Genomic DNA, 17,208 nt, shown 5'->3' with positions numbered 1-17,208 from the left:
CACATTATGAGAAGTACATAAATCCTCTTTTGGGTGGCTTCAGAAAAATTTGAAACCGTTCACAAGACTAAATGTTGTTCACGTGAAATAGCGGCTTATTTTACAAGATACTATGGGTGAAACCCCGGCTCTGTTGCACTCTGTTGTCAGCTCAAGGAGCTCACTTTCCATGAGATCACAGTATTACCTCATAGACCAAAGGCTCCACAGGAGAAGAAGAAAAATGTAAAACAACGAAATGAATAAATCAAAATAACTCTGTAAAGACACAAGGCTGCACCGTGAAGAGTCTGGGAGTTTCCAAAGGTGCAGGAACTGGAATGATGGGAATTGCCTTGAAACAGGAAATCCTGGAAGCCCATGCTTACTACTGAAACCTAATCAGAAATTCTCCAGCCATGCTCTGACTAAAAATAGATTTGATATTCTTTTTTTCAAACTAAGAAGGTGGCCTGTTATGGCAAATCTGCTTTTTCGCTTTGTTTCAGGCTAATGAGGCAGAGTAAAATTACACGGGAGACTGAACTGTTAAACTGAACCCCAAGGAAGATGGATTAATGAAAATAGGATTATGAGTATAGGAACCAAGAACACTGCTCATCATACGGGCTCTAGGATCTTGCTTACAGATAGCATGACCCCACTTTAATAATGATGTGTAAACAGTCAAAGATTAATGATAAAAAACACTTCACATTTCTTATGGTGGAGATGATGAAAACATTCAAAGTGCTTTTGCTAACAGGCAATATTGGAAATTATGATGGGTCTTGGTACTTTTGAGATAACCAGGTTCCATAATCTGAGCCAAACCACAGTGAGTCTGCATTTGAAGACAGAAATAAACTGCTAATAAAACCACCCAATTCATCATTTTCAGGTGATGTCATGAAAGCCCTTCATTTGGTTAAGTGCCCGGTTCAGCCTCCTGCATCCCATTTTACTGCTTACTGCTGTCATTTAGCTGAATTTATGGAGCTTCCTTTGCTTTCCACTGTCTCTCAGAAACATACCATAGAATCATAGAATCACAGAATAGTTTGGGTTGGAAAAGACCTTAAGATCATCCAGTTCCAATCCTCCTGCTATGGGCAGGGACACCTCACATTAGACCATGTCACCCAAGGCTTTGTCCAATGTGGCCTTGAACACTGCCAGGGATGGAGCATTCACAACCTCCCTGGGCAACCCGTTCCAATGCCTCACCACCCTTATAGTAAAGAGCTTCTTCCTTAGATCCAATCTAAACTTCCTCTGTTTAACTTTAAACCCATTACCCCTTGTCCTATCACTACAGTCCCTAATGAAGACTCCCTCCCTGCACCCTTATAGGCTCCCTTCAGATATTGGAAGGCTGCTATGAGGTCTCCACGCAGCCTTCTCTTCTCCAGGCTGAACAGCCCCAACTTCCTCAGCCTGTCTTCATACGGGAGGTGCTCCAGTCCCCTGATCATCCTCGTGGCCTCCTCTGGACTTGTTCCAGCAGTTCCATGTCCTTTTTTATATTGAGGACACCAGAACTGCACACAATGCTCCAGGTAAGGTCTCACAAGAGCAGAGTAGAGGGGCAGGATCACCTCCTTCGACCTGCTGGTCACGCTCCTTGGCTTCTTTTGGCAGGTTATGTGTGGCAGTGCACGGAAAGAATACTTTGTGCATGGCATCCTAGCAAATAAATGAATGCAAAGATAAAATCATCCACACAGATTAGTGCCTAAAAGCCATTTATTCATTGACAGTTTATGCATTTCATTGTCTAGAACCTCGCTCTGTTCAGCAGTTTCATGCCCAATCTGTCACAAGTGCAATTTCACTCAAGATGCTGCACTAGCAAGAAACTACAACATTCATTAGGGAAGCAGCACGAGCAGATATTAGCACCTACAAATAGCCCTGAGCCCGGCACTGTGCATCTGCAGAGAAAACGAGGCTCAAGATGTTCACAGTGTGAGTTCCAGGTTACCACTTTCAACTCTGCTGACACATTAAGGTGACCACTAGTGTCCTTGCTTCTGAATTCCTCTTCCCTGCTTGACTGACGGCTTGTGTTCTGAGACTTCCCTAAACCACATTGTGTCAAGGTGGTGTTACACTGTGCCACCCAATGCCTTTAATAGTTCTGAAGACCCCTTTCTCCATTGAGGCTGAACTGAGAAGCCAGATCTTGTGTACAAATGGGCATTTCTATCAGCACAGTGGCACTGAAGGCATCATCCTGCACAGCTGAATAAATGTGCAGGGCACCCAAAAACTAAATATTTGCAGAGAAAGTTGCTTTCAAATCCCCCCAGAATTGCTACTTCTACCAAGAAGGCCAAAACACACGGAAAAAGGTATTTATGCAAGTTTTCACCACAAGATGTTTTCTGTCAACTTAAATTCTGCATTTTCTTAATGAGTATGATTGATCTGCACTGACTTGCATGGACTTACTACGTTGGTATGTCTTAGTACAGGTACAGTGCTTTATCAAGTACTGTTTAGCTCTGCAACACCCAGACTTCAGTATCTGGAAATGCTCAACATCTGTAGACACGGAATGCCCCAATTCAGCAACATCAAACAAGAATTCAAAATAAAATGTAGGCTTCCCCATTCATATTAGTGAGTATGTGGAATGTTATGTTGATACAAACACCACGCAATGGAACATAAGACGGACCAATAAAATACCAGTAGCAGGAGAAGTAATGTTATATTCTACCAACATTTATCTACAGCAGTCTTTCATATTCAGCAGGCTATTTAGTCTAAAAAGCATAAAGGATAACTTAAATGTCAAAAATTGTTTATAATTTCAATACTGACCGCAGTATCAAGTGATGTGCATGGAGACATCTATAAGTGATGCACTTGTATTTATGAGAAGGTCAAGTTTGTATTGCTAGTTACAGTCAGCAATTTTCATTAGGTTTTTTCAGACTCCTAAAGATAACTCAATGCTTATGGACATTTACTGGTCTTCAATTCGCCTGGGAACCCATTAACTATATTTTCTAGCCACAGCGAAAAAGGTGATCTTCATCTTAACAAGAACACTGAATTTCTAGAAAGACATTGAACAATTAAAGATGGCCCAGGAGTTTGTAAAACATAACAAGAAAAAGAAATCTACAGTGTGTCTAACCAGCAAGAGGAAGACAAGAAAAGGCCAAGAGAAGAATACATAGAAGAGGGAGAAAAATAACAAGGGGCAAGGGAAAGAGTCAAGATAAACTCCACAAAATTGGAGGTAAGTCAGAAGCGTGATTTACTCATTTGATTTTGCCAAAGCAGTTTAGAAAAAGATGCCATGGTTATGTTGACCCTATAAATTCACTTGCTGAAATTTAGGGAAAATCTAAGTGAAGGAAGACAGTTCATTTCATACTCAAAATAGTATCATTGCACTAGGAAAAAGGAGAAGCTTGTTTCCCCCCGTATGGTGGTACCTGACTGATTTATCCACAAACATATGTAAGATATCTTATGATGATGTTGCTGGAAGAAATGCTTTTTTATTCTTAAAGAAGCATAACACACTCTTATCTGGATTTCTTATTAATGGCAAGCCTTCCCCATAGCATTCCCCCTTTGCCTGGCATTGGCATGAAACACTGAGACCATGCAACAGAGCCCTCCTCTCACGTGACAAATCTGCCTGAAGTCCAGTATGAGAGACCATTTCAGTGCCAATGGGACAGACAGACAGACAGCTAGCTAGCTTTAGGGTTGTGACAGCAGAAAAGTGTCCATACATCCGGAAACTGAGAGATGCCCAACTCACTCTGCTCCTGGGGGTGAACCTCCTGGGGCAGGGACAGATGGCATGGAGGAAATTTCTGCCTTTGAGGAGTAAGAGATAGCTTAGACTTAAAATATGATGTGCCAGATTTTGTCTCGCGTGCATTCAGTTAAGCTGATCATCAGATCTGGTGTGAGGAAGGTGCATGCCTCCAGCTCAGACTGACAGGAACACCAGGAGTTTGTATTTTCCTCAAGGAATTTGCCTACAGGAATCCTGCTGCATCATTTTGAGTTGAGAAAAGGCTGAGCTACTGCTCACAGGGTGGATTCAATATACAAACCTCCTTACAGGCATTTTCTGGTAGAAATCCACATAGGTTAACGCTTAATAACATCCCTAAACTATCACTTAAATTCATTGCTGTACACAGTGCAATATCATGATACCGGCAGTATCATAAGGATGTTCTCTAAACAAACATTTTCATTTATTTCTAAAATTATTAGCTTTCAGAAAGGAAAAGAAGAAATACATGTTGCATAGACAAGAACAGTGTGTATGTGTTCAAATGAGGGTACCACAAAGCTGCAGTCCTCTCATACAAGACAGACAAAGATGCTCTGAGAAATTGCCCATGATTTCTTAGATGCTTTCTGGGCAATTTCATTTGTAAACTACTGAACCTTGAAAGTGGTAACAGACATGCTTTCATCTGCACCACCCACTATGGAGTGAAGTCTATCCAGATGGTTCTGCTAGGAGGCTTTGTAACAAAGAAGTATGTTTCAGGGCTACTTTTAGGTTAGATATAATCCATGTTTTCAATGCATATTTCACTGTACACGAACATTTCTATGGAGAACAGAGGCAGACAGTCCTGAACGGTGCAGAATGAGAATGGAAAAACCTGAAAGGACTGCAGGATGTAGTCATACCAAAGACATCACCTTGATAGCATCATTTTGGATTTTCATGAGCTGGTTGGCCTAGAGTCAATCAACACCGTGGACATTGCATTTTAATTGTTTTAAATAAAAAGATATTTGCATTAAATATACCAAACTCCACAAACAACCCCCTTGAGAATGATGGTACTAGCAAAGCACTACACACACTGCCTTGCTGATAACTCCTCTTACCCACTATTGTTCAACATAACCACTGGCAACAGCTCTGTTCTATAAAACAAACAAACAAGTTCAGACAACTGAATCTCCTTGCAAAGAATGCATCTGACAAAAATTGTGGGAGTAATCCATTCTTATTGGACATTAAAACATCATTAGTCAGACTTGGCTTTCAGTTCCACAGTTTTTCAGGCTTTTAGTGGTTTGGGGGATAGCTTGGTGCTTACCAACTTCAAAACATCATTTCTACTCTACAGCACCTCCAAAAATGCATCATGCACTGATGACCCCAGAAGGTCAGGCAATTCACAGAATCACAGAATGGCTTGGGTTGGAAGGGACCTTCCAAGATCATCCAGTTGCAACTCCCATGCCACGAGCAGGGACACCTTCCACTAGGTCAGGTTGCTCCATGCCCCATCCAGCCTGGCCTTGAACACTGCCAGAGATGTGAATACATCATACATCATATCTTCAGGGATGAATTCTGGAAAGTCATTTGGGCATCTTGCAGAAATGGTATGTTGAATCTAAATCCAAGTGCACCTCATTGCAAGGATACTCAGTAAGAAGCAATGTAGCTATCACTGCCTTACGGCCTGCTGTACAATGAAGTCATACGCTTCACATTTAGGGAACTGATCTTTGCTACATTGCTTCCAACCATACTGTCTCACCAAAGCATTATAAAATGCACTGAACATACATGGTATAGTGGTGTTGCACTGTAGTCATTTGGTTGTGTTTTTAAGAAGCTATTGTGGAATGTACAGTTAGAATCGCACATACTGTATATACACACGTGGAATTGCAGAAGCTGTCACAGCAACCACACAGCTGTAACAGCAACCCACAGTGCAAAAACAGTTTTTACCAACAGTATCACACAGTAACAGTAAAAGTGACAGGAGTCCTCCTGTCACACCACCACCAGAGCTTCACCACTCCTCACACACAGTAATAGACTGCTCAAAAATACCATTAAATTGCAGTATCTTAGGATCGAGCTCTGCAGCCCACAGCACCATAGGTAGTCTCACTCACCACAGAGAGAGACTCTCCACACACGTAACAGCTGTCCACTCCAGCAAGGGTTTCTGGGCTGGGTGGCTCCAGCAGTCAGCCCCAACACTGGCAGTGCTCCTGCCACTGTCCAAGCACTACCAATTGTCTAGCAGGGATTTACCCCACTTGTCAGCTCAGGTACAAAAGGAATGGTGCACACCCAGCACATGCTCTGGAGAGAACTAGGGCAGTCCCTTAATGAGGTGACTTTGGGAGCAGGAAAGCCGGCTGAAGAGCAGAGTGTGTGAGGGTTCCAGTCCTGTGCTGTATGAAACCAGACAGAGTGCATCACACAGTCCTGCATCCTAGAACATGAAAACACCTCAAATGTTCCTACTTATGTCATCACAATGTAATTCAGCAGGTACTAGACAGAATGAGGTGTGCAGAATTGGTATTCAAATACAAAGAACTAAAGAGCATACAGTTAAATATTCCCCGGTAATCACACATCACCCTAGGTGGTAAGGATTGTCTTCTGGATTTAAAAGAATTGCAGAATCAGATTCACAAGTTTTGTTAACAAAGTTATTTATCCCACTCACTGCAAAACTGAAAGGATTAAATGAATGAGTTAAGCTATTTACCTGTTATGGATAGGTCCTCTGAACTTTGGGTCAAATTTCCTTGGTTCACCTGCATTTAAAATAAAAGAGTATAAAAATATGTCCTTATTTAAAATAAGATCTATAGAGAGGGGGATGTTAGCAGCAATCTTTGAAGACCATCTTCCATATATTCCTATTTAATCAGTTCTGTTAAAATCATTTCAAGTAGGCAATAACAGTAATCCACCAATATAATGACCTAGTTTTTGTAGATGAGATCAAAGCTTTTTTTCTTCTATCTTAAAAACTTTGTGGGCCTCACATATACCACACAATAAATTACCTCAACATACATCCTATCAGTAAACCTCTGCACAGTATTCACAGTAGAAAGTTGCTGATATTTGAGAGATAAGGGTTATGTCTTGCAGTCACGTTAAGTGTGTTTGGTAGAAGGTGAACCTACCTCTCTGAAGCTGCAGGCTAAACCCTTCTGGTTTTTCTTTAAAAACCAATTTTGAGTCATACCTGTATCTAATCTTCTCCTTACAGCCTTGCAGAGTTATTTGCAGTTCACACTGCTTTGGTTGCAGGACTGCATAGACACAGAGCTGCAGGTTTGCCTTTTTTGCACTGGGATTATGAGATGATGAAGCATGGCTGGAGACTGCAGAAATTCTGGGCTGATCTTGCTCTCTCTACACAGCTCTGCTTGGTAGTGCAACTGCTCTGGCTTATACTCTAGCAATATTCCTTACCAAACTATATTAAGAAACTGTCAAATACCAACCCACCACTGTGTGCTTCAAATGGACTTGAAGACAGTGAATTACAGCATGATTTCACTTAGGAAAGAGTAACACAAATTTATCACAGGATTTAAGTTTTCAACTTTCAAGCTGCTGTATGAAGAGAGAGAAACAACTTCATCCTTCACCCAACAAACCAGGTTTGGGATTTTTCCTTTTGAAGCTAACTGTTCAGTTTTGTGGGTTTTTTTCCAAGTTCAGTAGCAATGGAGATGTACTGAAACAAACTGTGCAATGAAAAATTACTTCTTCATTCAAATGTCAATGCTACAATACAAATTAATATTTCAGAGTGCTTTCTTAAGGATCTCCTCCTCTGAATATACCTGGTATTGAAGGGTGGAACCAGCCTAAGCTTTCCCCTGCCCACAGAAAAAATACTTGTTCAACCAGAGAAGAATTCAGTAACTACTCAAAAGCAGAACTTACTTATTAACTAAATACCACACTTTGTTCTTGGTTTCTATCAGAAAAAACTTATCAAAATACACACAGGCCAGTACAATAAACACAGCAGATAATAAAATTCTATTTGCCCTTCATTTGAGGTGTTTAGGTCCATCTTACCAAGCTCCTAAAACAAATGCATTTTAACACAGGAGAGACTGGGAAAGCTAAATATTGTAAAGGTTATTCCTCTTTACTTGTCTTCTCTTCACTCATTTCTCATAAGTAAGCCATCCTATACTTTTAGTCATACTTCTGTTCCTTTTCTGTACCTTTTCCAGCGCTACTAGACAGCACTGGAAAGGGAAGGGCCAGAACTGCATGGGATATTCAACACAAATATTGGCCGTGACTTATACAATCATACAACTTTTTCTGTTTGATCTCTGTCCATGCCTAATAACCCTTTCTTACAGTCTACTTCCACTGAACCATCCATTGAGACCCCAAGGCCTCACTCCTGAATGTTAGTAGTCAGCTTGCTCCCATGACCAGAGGAACCTGTCCTCCAAAGCTATTCAGTATTTCCTTGATGGTTTCAACAATGAAGTAGAATGAACACTGAAGCTGTGCAGGTGACAAGTGTTAAAATACTTCTGGGGGCAGAACCAAAGGGATTTTGATGAATGATTTAACAATTCAAAGGGATTTTTGTAAACTGATGAAAGTGACAAACTCCATTCACAGCAAGCAGCCAGATTTTCAAAACCACGATAGGCTTTCAGCAGGGAAGCCATACACTTAGATTCTGCTTATAGATGCGTCTCAAGTCATTTCGTGTTGTATTGAGAAAGCTTGCTGACAGGGGCTGTCTCTTGGATATCCAGGATATCTCCATCAAGTAGAATAGTTGTATAACATAATCAGCTGGGCCAGATGCAATGTGTTTCCGCAAGTGCCCTCCTTTCCATATGATCATTATTAACAGAGTAAATTGTAAATAGCTCAAGTTTTGTTATTTATGTCATGCCTGTGTGCTTATGAAATGGAACAAAGAAAATGCACATGAAAAGATACACGTATTTATGGAGCATATTCAAGTGTAGTAGGTGAACTCCACAATACTGCTACAATGAAAACTAATATGCACTAACAGCCAAGAAAATGAACCCAGAACACTCCAGAAAATAAGCCCTGATTCAGATAGAGACTTTCATCTCCATCAGGCAAGAGGAGGGGTGCTATGAGATTATAACTCTGAGTTAAAAAGACATAAAAATCTCCTGACAGAAGTAGTCTGTAGCATCACTGTTTGTGTCATTCTCATATTCCCTACTTAATTACCAATTTGGGGGTGAGGTGGGAATATTAATAACTGATGTTATTAGTATTTACATAACTCCTGGTAAAAGCGAATCACTTCCTTTGCCATAAAAGCCCAAATGTATTTAGAAAGCAAATTCCAAGCCGTAGGAGTTTGGTAGGCACAAGGAAGAAAGCACTTCCATGGGATAACGACTGTTATTTTTTGGAAAGATTAAAAAAAATGAGATTACGTTCACTCTTTGGAGATGAGAGATCTATTTCACAGGCTGATTTATAACAGGAAACATTTATACATTGAATTATAATAGCATTACAAGAAATATTTCACAAAATATTTCATTTTCCAATCCTGACTCCAAACAGCATATGAATTTAGTTGTTGCACTTCATCACTGTAATAATTTTAAAAAGTAAATCTAAATTACTTCTCTAAAATAAAAATCAGCAATGTATATATGGAAAGTTTACCTTTGATCTGTGACCTGAATAGACTTGCAAATACCATGCTGGAAAAAAATAGGATATTGCTAATAACTGAGGAAGTTACAGAAAAGCATCTGGGACTCAATCCAAGCCCATTAAACTAAGTTGAAATAACACAGTTGAAATAAGTGAGACTTAGACCAGGCACTTATAAACTGTTGTAAGAAAGCAGGTGAATTACCGTGTTTTCCATAGTAGTTCTCCTCATCTCTATCCATGTTGCTGTACCTGGATGACTTTAGCAAGCTGTCTTGTGGGAGACACTGCCTGCAGGCTCCTGTGCTGCTAGCACGCTGCCCCCAGCAAGCACAGATACATTGAAATACTATTTAAATAGATTTTAAAATAAAGCTGAGTGTCAGGGACTCTCCAATGAGAATGGCAAGTCCCAGAGGAGGCAAGTCTAGCTGTGAGCAGGAAGTTACCACTCAGTGCCTTGCCTACCTTCTGCAAGCCAGTCTGATAGCATGAACAAAGAGGAATGACTCTTATCAGCTTGTATAACCTACAGGGTATAAGCAGAAAGGGAAATGTGTGCACCTGAATAGCATCTGTAAAATAATCCTATAGAAATCAATACAACCAAAAAAAAACCACTGATGCTTTGCTGGGAATAAGGTATCACAGTTGGTATTTATTGTGCTTTTGTAGGCTGTGCTGCTGCAAGAGAAAAGTCTTCACACGTCACAGCTGGCCACATCTTTCTTCCTGTACACATGCGACAAGCTGCCCCAAAGTACAAGCCATGCAAGTAGGGAAAGTAAGATTTACTCTGACACGTTCAAGTCTAAAGTGTACACTGTCTGTGTAGATCGAACTTTTGTTCCTGTCAAGTGGAACATTTCTCTGTAGAAGGAGTCATAATTTACTAACTTATCTTCTTAATAAAATTTACATTTTGCAATTCTGCACAGCACAAAAGTGCGATCAGCGGAGTTGGTGTTAGAAAGTCTTAGCATTGTTACTTTTGATATTGTGACCCTTACACGGTGAAAGGAATGACATGGCATCACAGAATGTGAATCTGAAAGCCTGAAGCCATTAAAAAGAAGAAAAAAGGAAAAGCAACCAACTTCTCCTTTTAGCCACAAAGGAACAGAATCCCTGTGTGGCCATGCTGACCAGCAGGAAACTTCCATGCTCTATGAAAGATGACCAAAACACCTATAGTAGAATTCTGTAATGAGAAACACATACACTTGTATATGCATTCCTACAATAGCTTTACAAGACAGGACTGAACTACATGGAGGAACAACAGAAGTAACATTTTTAAGTTAACCCTGTCACTGAGTAGTACACAAGGGCAAAGAAGAATAATCTATTACAGTTCACCAATGATGTCTGTGACATGAAGCCACAGCCAGTATTACTATTACAGAACATAACAGCTATGTTAAAATGTTTATCAGGTGAGATATTTAGTACAACCACTATCGGCAACTGATGGTAAAAATAATGAGGATGCAGAATGGTATTTGGTAAAATATTAACCCTTGACTGAACTCTCATACTTCACTAGACTTCCTGCTATCCATAGGCAAATACAAAGAAAAGCAAGGAAGCCAAGTGACTGATGGCACTGTGCTCCTACTCAAGTCTGCACCTCTGCCAAAGGCTGCTTCAGCAAATCCTGATATAGCACAGTAACAGAAGGCCTTGAACAGTGCTAAGCACAGATGTACACTAACATGGCATTTGGCCAGCAGTTTATCGCCCAACTCTAATAAAATACTATTTCTGCTTTAATAACTACCAGTTTCATCGGGTTTCTTTCTTGGTGTTTGGTCAACCAATGCACGTGCCCGTGCCTAGAAATGGCATGGCCTTTTACTAACCAGTACTTTTATTGGAAAGGTGTTGGAGCTGTATGTATATGTGCTGCTTCCCCCTGCTGGAGTAAATCGGTACCTTCAAGTAACCCATAGTATTCCAATAACAATGCCTCACAGCAACAGTAATGACTCCTTTAGGGCAAGTGTATCAATCTGCTACTGCAATGCTCAAAGATGCATGAGCACAAATCAACAACTTGGATCGCTAGGAAATGCTTGGGGTGTGTCGGGATGGAGCGAGATTCATCCCACTTGATGTTTCTCTAAAAAATCATATGAAAATTCTGATGCTTCTGCCTGCCTCTTGTGGGTAGGAGTACGAAAAACCAAAATAACACAAGTTCTTACTCAATTCATCTATCCCTTTCAGAAGCAGAGTCGTCTTGTACCATCTGAAAGCCTAGCCTTTGCAAGGCTACTGTCTCATTTTGCAGAGAATCCAAATGACTGTTTGAGATGTACTGCTGTTTAGTAGCAGTCCACTTTATTTTACTTTTTTTTAGGCAACCTTAAGCCACATTGCAAATCACATGTAAAGTTCCTTATACAGAAACAGCCTAATGGTCCTAGTAATATAAAAGAATGCATTCTTACTGCAGGACACAAAAGAAGCAGTATATGAATTCAAAAGGTAGACATTAGTATAAAAACAGCTCTTCCAATAAGCTCTGTACCTGTTCTACAGGCACACACAGGTTTTCTTTCCTCTTTGGAAGATTCAGGTATAACTTGTTTGTTACGAGATCATACACTGACAAACACATAAATTCCAATTACAATAAAAGCACATTTATGATTCCTCTCCTGTGTAATAAATCATACTAAACAGTAGCCGCCTTTGAAATTTCTTTCATCGTGAGAGTATGAGTCTCCCTGTTTGCTGCGCCTTCAGCCAGAAAAGCTGATGAGGGGATGAACGCAACTCACCCTGAATTCCATTTTTACATCCCAAAGACAACAAACTCAACCTGACTCAGGGCTGTGGGGTTTTTATTTTGTGTCAACCATTCACACTGACAGATTTTTACCAGAGCAATTAAATGTGAATATCTTTTAAAAGTTGTGAATTCACTGTAAAAGCTTCAGTGAACGGATGCTAGACATCAAAATGTGAGTCAGCAATATTACTACATTAAAGAATCGTACTAGAGTTTTAATGTCTTGGTCTTATATTAAATCACAGGCTAGATTACGAATGCCATGTTTGTTGGAAACACTGCATGCCAGGAGAGACCCCCTTGGCTGTCCTTCATGTGGCCACATGTGCATATGAGCTCTGGTACCTTCAGCATTACAAATTAATAAAATAAATATCCAAAACCTCAGTAAAATATTTGCATGCGAAATATTAATTTAGGTTGAACAAAATAGTACAAGTAGAAGTGATTGGGGACAATAACTTAAGAAATAAAGACAGTAACTTAAGATAAAGAACTGGCTGGATGGCCGCACACAAAGAGTTGTGGTCAATGGCTCAATGTCTGGCTGGAGACCAGTAACGAGTGGTGTCCCTCAGGGATCGGTGTTGGGACCGGTCTTGTTTAACATCTTCGTCGCTGACATGGACAGTGGGATTGAGTGCGCCCTCAGCAAGTTTGCCGATGACACCAAGCTGTGTGGTCTGGTTGATACGCTGGAGGGAAGGGATGCCATCCAGAGGGACCTTGACACGCTTGTGAGGTGGGCTGATGCCAACCTGATGAAGTTCAACCATGACAAGTGCAAGGTCCTACACCTGAGTCGGGGGAATCCCAGGCACAGCTACGGGTTGGGCAGAGAAGAGATTCAGAGCGGCCCTGCAGAGAAGGACTTGGGGGTGCTGGTCGATGAGAAACTGAACGTGAGCTGGCTTCAGTGTGCCCTCACAGCCCAGAAAGCCAACCGTATCCTGGGCTGCATCAAAAGGAGCGTGACCAGCAGGGCGAAGGAGGTGGTCCTGTCCCCTCTACTCTGCTCTTGTGAGACCTCACCTGGAGCATTGTGTGCAGTTCTGGTGTCCTCAACATAAAAAGGACATGGAACTGCTGGAACAAGTCCAGAGGAGGCCACGAGGATGATCAGGGGCTGGAGCACCTCCCGTATGAAGACAGGCTGAGGAAGTTGGGGCTGTTCAGCCTGGAGAAGAGAAGGCTGCGTGGAGACCTCATAGCAGCCTTCCAGTACCTGAAGGGGGCCTATAGGGATGCTGGGGAGGGACTCTTCGTCAGGGACTGTAGTGACAGGACAAGGGGTAATGGGTTAAAACTTAAAGAGGGGAAGTTTAGATTGGATCTAAGGAGGAAATTCTTTCCTGTTAGGGTGGTGAGGCACTGGAATGGGTTGCCCAGGGAGGTTGTGAGTGCTCCATCCCTGGCAGTGTTCAAGGCCAGGTTGGATGAAGCCTTGGGTGGGATGGTTTAGTGTGAGGTGTCCCTGCCCATGGCAGGGGGGTTGGAACTGGATGATCTTGAGGTCCTTTCCAACCCTAACTATTCTATGATTCTATGATTCCAGAAGAAATTGTGGCTGCAATAGTCCCAGGACAAGAATAAGAACTGGAAGCTGGGAGGCAAAAGAACAGACATTATGTAATCTCTAAAGAATAATTTTGGGGAACAGCTAATAAGCCCACAGGAATGGAAGCCTTAATGGAGCTGTGTAGGTGATCCAAACTGCCAGCAAACTTGCTGTTTGATCTTTAGGGAAGTGTAAAACCTCCCCTAGCTCTTAACATTCTTGATCACATGCCAGAACTGCAGCTTAGTGGTGAATTCAGTTGTAGTATACTAACTCTATATGCTTTCAGTCACCTTTATGTCTATAGTTGTTTGACAACCAGTGTCTTTCAAAATCTGCCCAACCACCAGTGTTACCACTGGTATCAGGAGAATGTTAGCTGTGGACCTTTGAAATGTTATTATATCATGCTGGTCAAAGAGAGTTTTCTATCTAATGTTAAGTGAACGTGGCAACAAGTTGATTGTACAGTCATCCCCTCAGGAAAAAAAACATTGCACAATTCTTGGACAGACTGATAGTCAGCTGGGTGTATTATGTGTTGTCACTCACTTTGTCTTATGGCTATGACATGGAGAACATGCTCCCGCAGATACGTGGCTAATTAGGACTATGCAATAATATTCCTTTTAAAACTTGTGATTCTTGGAGCCTAGTTCAGTGCTGGGTTTTCTTACCATCCTGGAAAATAAGGTCAGCCTTCTCCATTGAAGTGTCACTGGTCTCAGGATTTCCAGGCAAGTTTCTTTATGGTATGTACATACGTAGTGCCTGTGGCCTGGACTCTGCATCATGGGTAAAAAGGACGCAGAAGTGCATAGTACTTCAGTCACCTTGAAACGTCCTTCAACCCTTGTCTTTCACTGTGTTGTGTTTTCCATCCTCTTCTTTTGTCATGTCCCTCGGTAAGACTATGGAGGTGACACTTGATTTGTGAGCGGTGCTGGATGCTCTCAGCTCCACTGTAGTCAGTGACAGTCATTTTTGAAACTCAGACCAAGTGTGGATGGGAAGCTGTGACTTACCTGTGAAGATGTGTCCTTGCAGCTGTTTAAAGGAAAGGACACCTAGGTGATGAGGTGACCCATTTGTCTCACCTGCTGACTCCTCTCCCCCCCCCCCGATTTTTTTCAAGTCATGAGCCAGTGTCAGTAATACAAAGGCAGTACTGGCTGCAAATATCATTTGGGTTTCAGCACTTCGCCTAGTTCACGAGTGTGCCCTGCATGACCACTGCCTCCCTAGTCAGACCCTAGAACATCCAGAGTGGTGGCTGTCCACAGACAAATAACGTGAGCACAGTGGTCAGCCACAATGTCATTCAGAAGCACTTATTGTGTATGCTTTTGCCTTTCCAGAAAAACAGGGAACGTTAGTGGAAAGCTGGTGGGGAACCGCAGGAGGAAAGGAATGTGTGGCCATGGAAATGAACTGGAAGAATTGTGTGGGGGTGGTTAGAGAATGTACAAGACAGAGCATTGCAACTAGTGTTGTTTGTTCTGCTGTTGAACCACAACCTTTTTTCCCCTTTTGTTTCGGAAAATTCCAGAGAGGGAATGAATTCACACTAGTCTAATGCAGAGGCAAGTATATAGCACCATGAAGGGTTGTTCCCTTGGCTGCGTAGCTTATTGGAGGACTTACTGCATTGTACATTAATACAAATGTGCCTGTCCTGGCTGCTATTTGTTACTGCAGTTCCTGTTCTTTGAGTTGATCAAAAACTTCTTGCAGAATAATTTGCTTCGAAATCTGAATGATTGTGCTTTTTCTTTACTTTGGCTAACTTCCCTTTTGCATTATTATTACCAGTGCAGTGCCAGTCACCAGTTAGATCTTTTTGAAACCTACATTCTGTGAGTTTCTCGTAAGATGAATGGTAAGTGTACTGTTGGCATCTGGCAGAAAATAACCTGACTTCTGTGTAATAGCATAGTAAGAAATTTTGATTAAACCATTTAAAAGAAGGAAAAATCATTCTTTTCATATTGTAAAGAAAGAACTTACTGATCTGGCTGTGTATTAAGTATTGGAGTACGGACAGGATTCTTGGTTGGATCCTTGGACCCACTGTGAACTATGAAACATCTACATAATTGTGTCCTTTCTGACAGTACCTCTGACAGCACATGGTGCCTTTCTGTTCATGCCTAAGGGAGTGTCTGCAGCCTGCTGTTCTGCAGCATGGCTCTGAATTTAGATCTCCTCCATCTCCAGTTGGAGTGCTCTATTTGTTCAGTAGGAGACAGGCACCATCGTCTCTTCTGGCATGTGCTTTTAGGGAAAGAATGCCTCATTTGTTTTTTTTGATAGAATCTCCAGGGGAGGGGGCAGGGCTGTGAATTTTGCCCAGAATCAGGTACACAAGAGCCCTAGAGAACTGAGCTGAAGTCGCACTTATTTATTCAGTGTTTTCCTACTGGCTAGTTAATCAGCCCTTGCCTCAGCATGCTGGATGCTGCTGTTCTCTTCTGATAGACTTCTATTTCACTGTTAGATGCCCGAAGGAACACAGAGCTGTGGGTTGCATTGCAAGAACCCAGAGTACCTGTTTAGCCCTGACTTTAATCACCTAATGTTGCTATTTAGAATCATAGAATCATAGAATAGTTAGGGTTGGAAGGGACACCACTCGTTACTGGTCTCCAGCCAGACATCGAGCCATTGACCACAACTCTTTGTGTGTGGCCATCCAGCCAGTTCTTTATCCACCGAGTGGTCCATCCATCAAATTGATGTCTCTCCAATTTAGAGACAAGGATGTCGTGTGGGACAGTGTTGAACGCTTTGCACAAGTCCAGGTAGATGACATCAACTGCTCTACCCCTGTCCATCAGTTCTGTAGCCCCATCACAGAAGGCCACCAAATTGGTCAGGCAGGATTTCCCCTTAGTGAAGCCATGCTGGCTGTCACCAAGCACCTTGCTGATTTTCATGTGCCTTAGCATGCCTTAAAGGAGAATCTGCTCCAAGATTTTGCCAGGCACAGAGGTGAGACTGACTGGTCTGTAATTCCTCGGGTCTTCCATTTTCCCCTTCTTGAAAATGGGGGTTATATTTCCCTTTTTCCAGTCGTCAGGAACTTCACCCGACTGCCATGATTAATTTCCAAGCAAAGTCACAGACACTAAAATGCTTCCGAAATGGAGCAAGTGTGTAGGATGAATACAACCTCAACTATTCTATGAGCCTGTGAGACGTTTTGCCAGACAGGGATTGGGCCCAGAAGACTGGGTGAACTCTAGAGAAAAGCAAGCTGTTATCACACAGTCGTGCTTGATGTAACTGCTTTGTTAAACATCTCATTTTCCCAATATTTTTACTTATTAATCCATTTAGGAAGGGTACTTGGTCTTGAAACATACTCTCATGCTTTAGAAAAAAACAGCATCTTTTCTTCTATTT

The 17,208-nt window shown here is 41.7% G+C and overlaps 1 protein-coding gene across 3 annotated transcripts in view; it reads right to left on the bottom strand.

The window, feature by feature from the left end:
• Positions 1-17,208, bottom strand: part of SLC44A5 (solute carrier family 44 member 5) — a 105,694-nt gene that overhangs the window by 44,794 nt on the left and 43,692 nt on the right. For all 3 annotated transcript variants that reach the window (XM_065673011.1, XM_065673012.1, XM_065673013.1), the window contains one exon: positions 6,507-6,555. In XM_065673011.1, coding sequence (XP_065529083.1) covers positions 6,507-6,555 — 49 coding nt within the window. The remainder of the gene's footprint in view (positions 1-6,506; positions 6,556-17,208) is intronic.

This window comes from Lathamus discolor, chromosome 3, assembly GCF_037157495.1.
Source record: "Lathamus discolor isolate bLatDis1 chromosome 3, bLatDis1.hap1, whole genome shotgun sequence".
Lineage (NCBI taxonomy): Eukaryota > Metazoa > Chordata > Aves > Psittaciformes > Psittacidae > Lathamus > Lathamus discolor.
The sequence above is the reverse complement of the archived record's forward strand: the minus strand, read 5'-3'. Positions and strand labels throughout refer to the sequence as shown.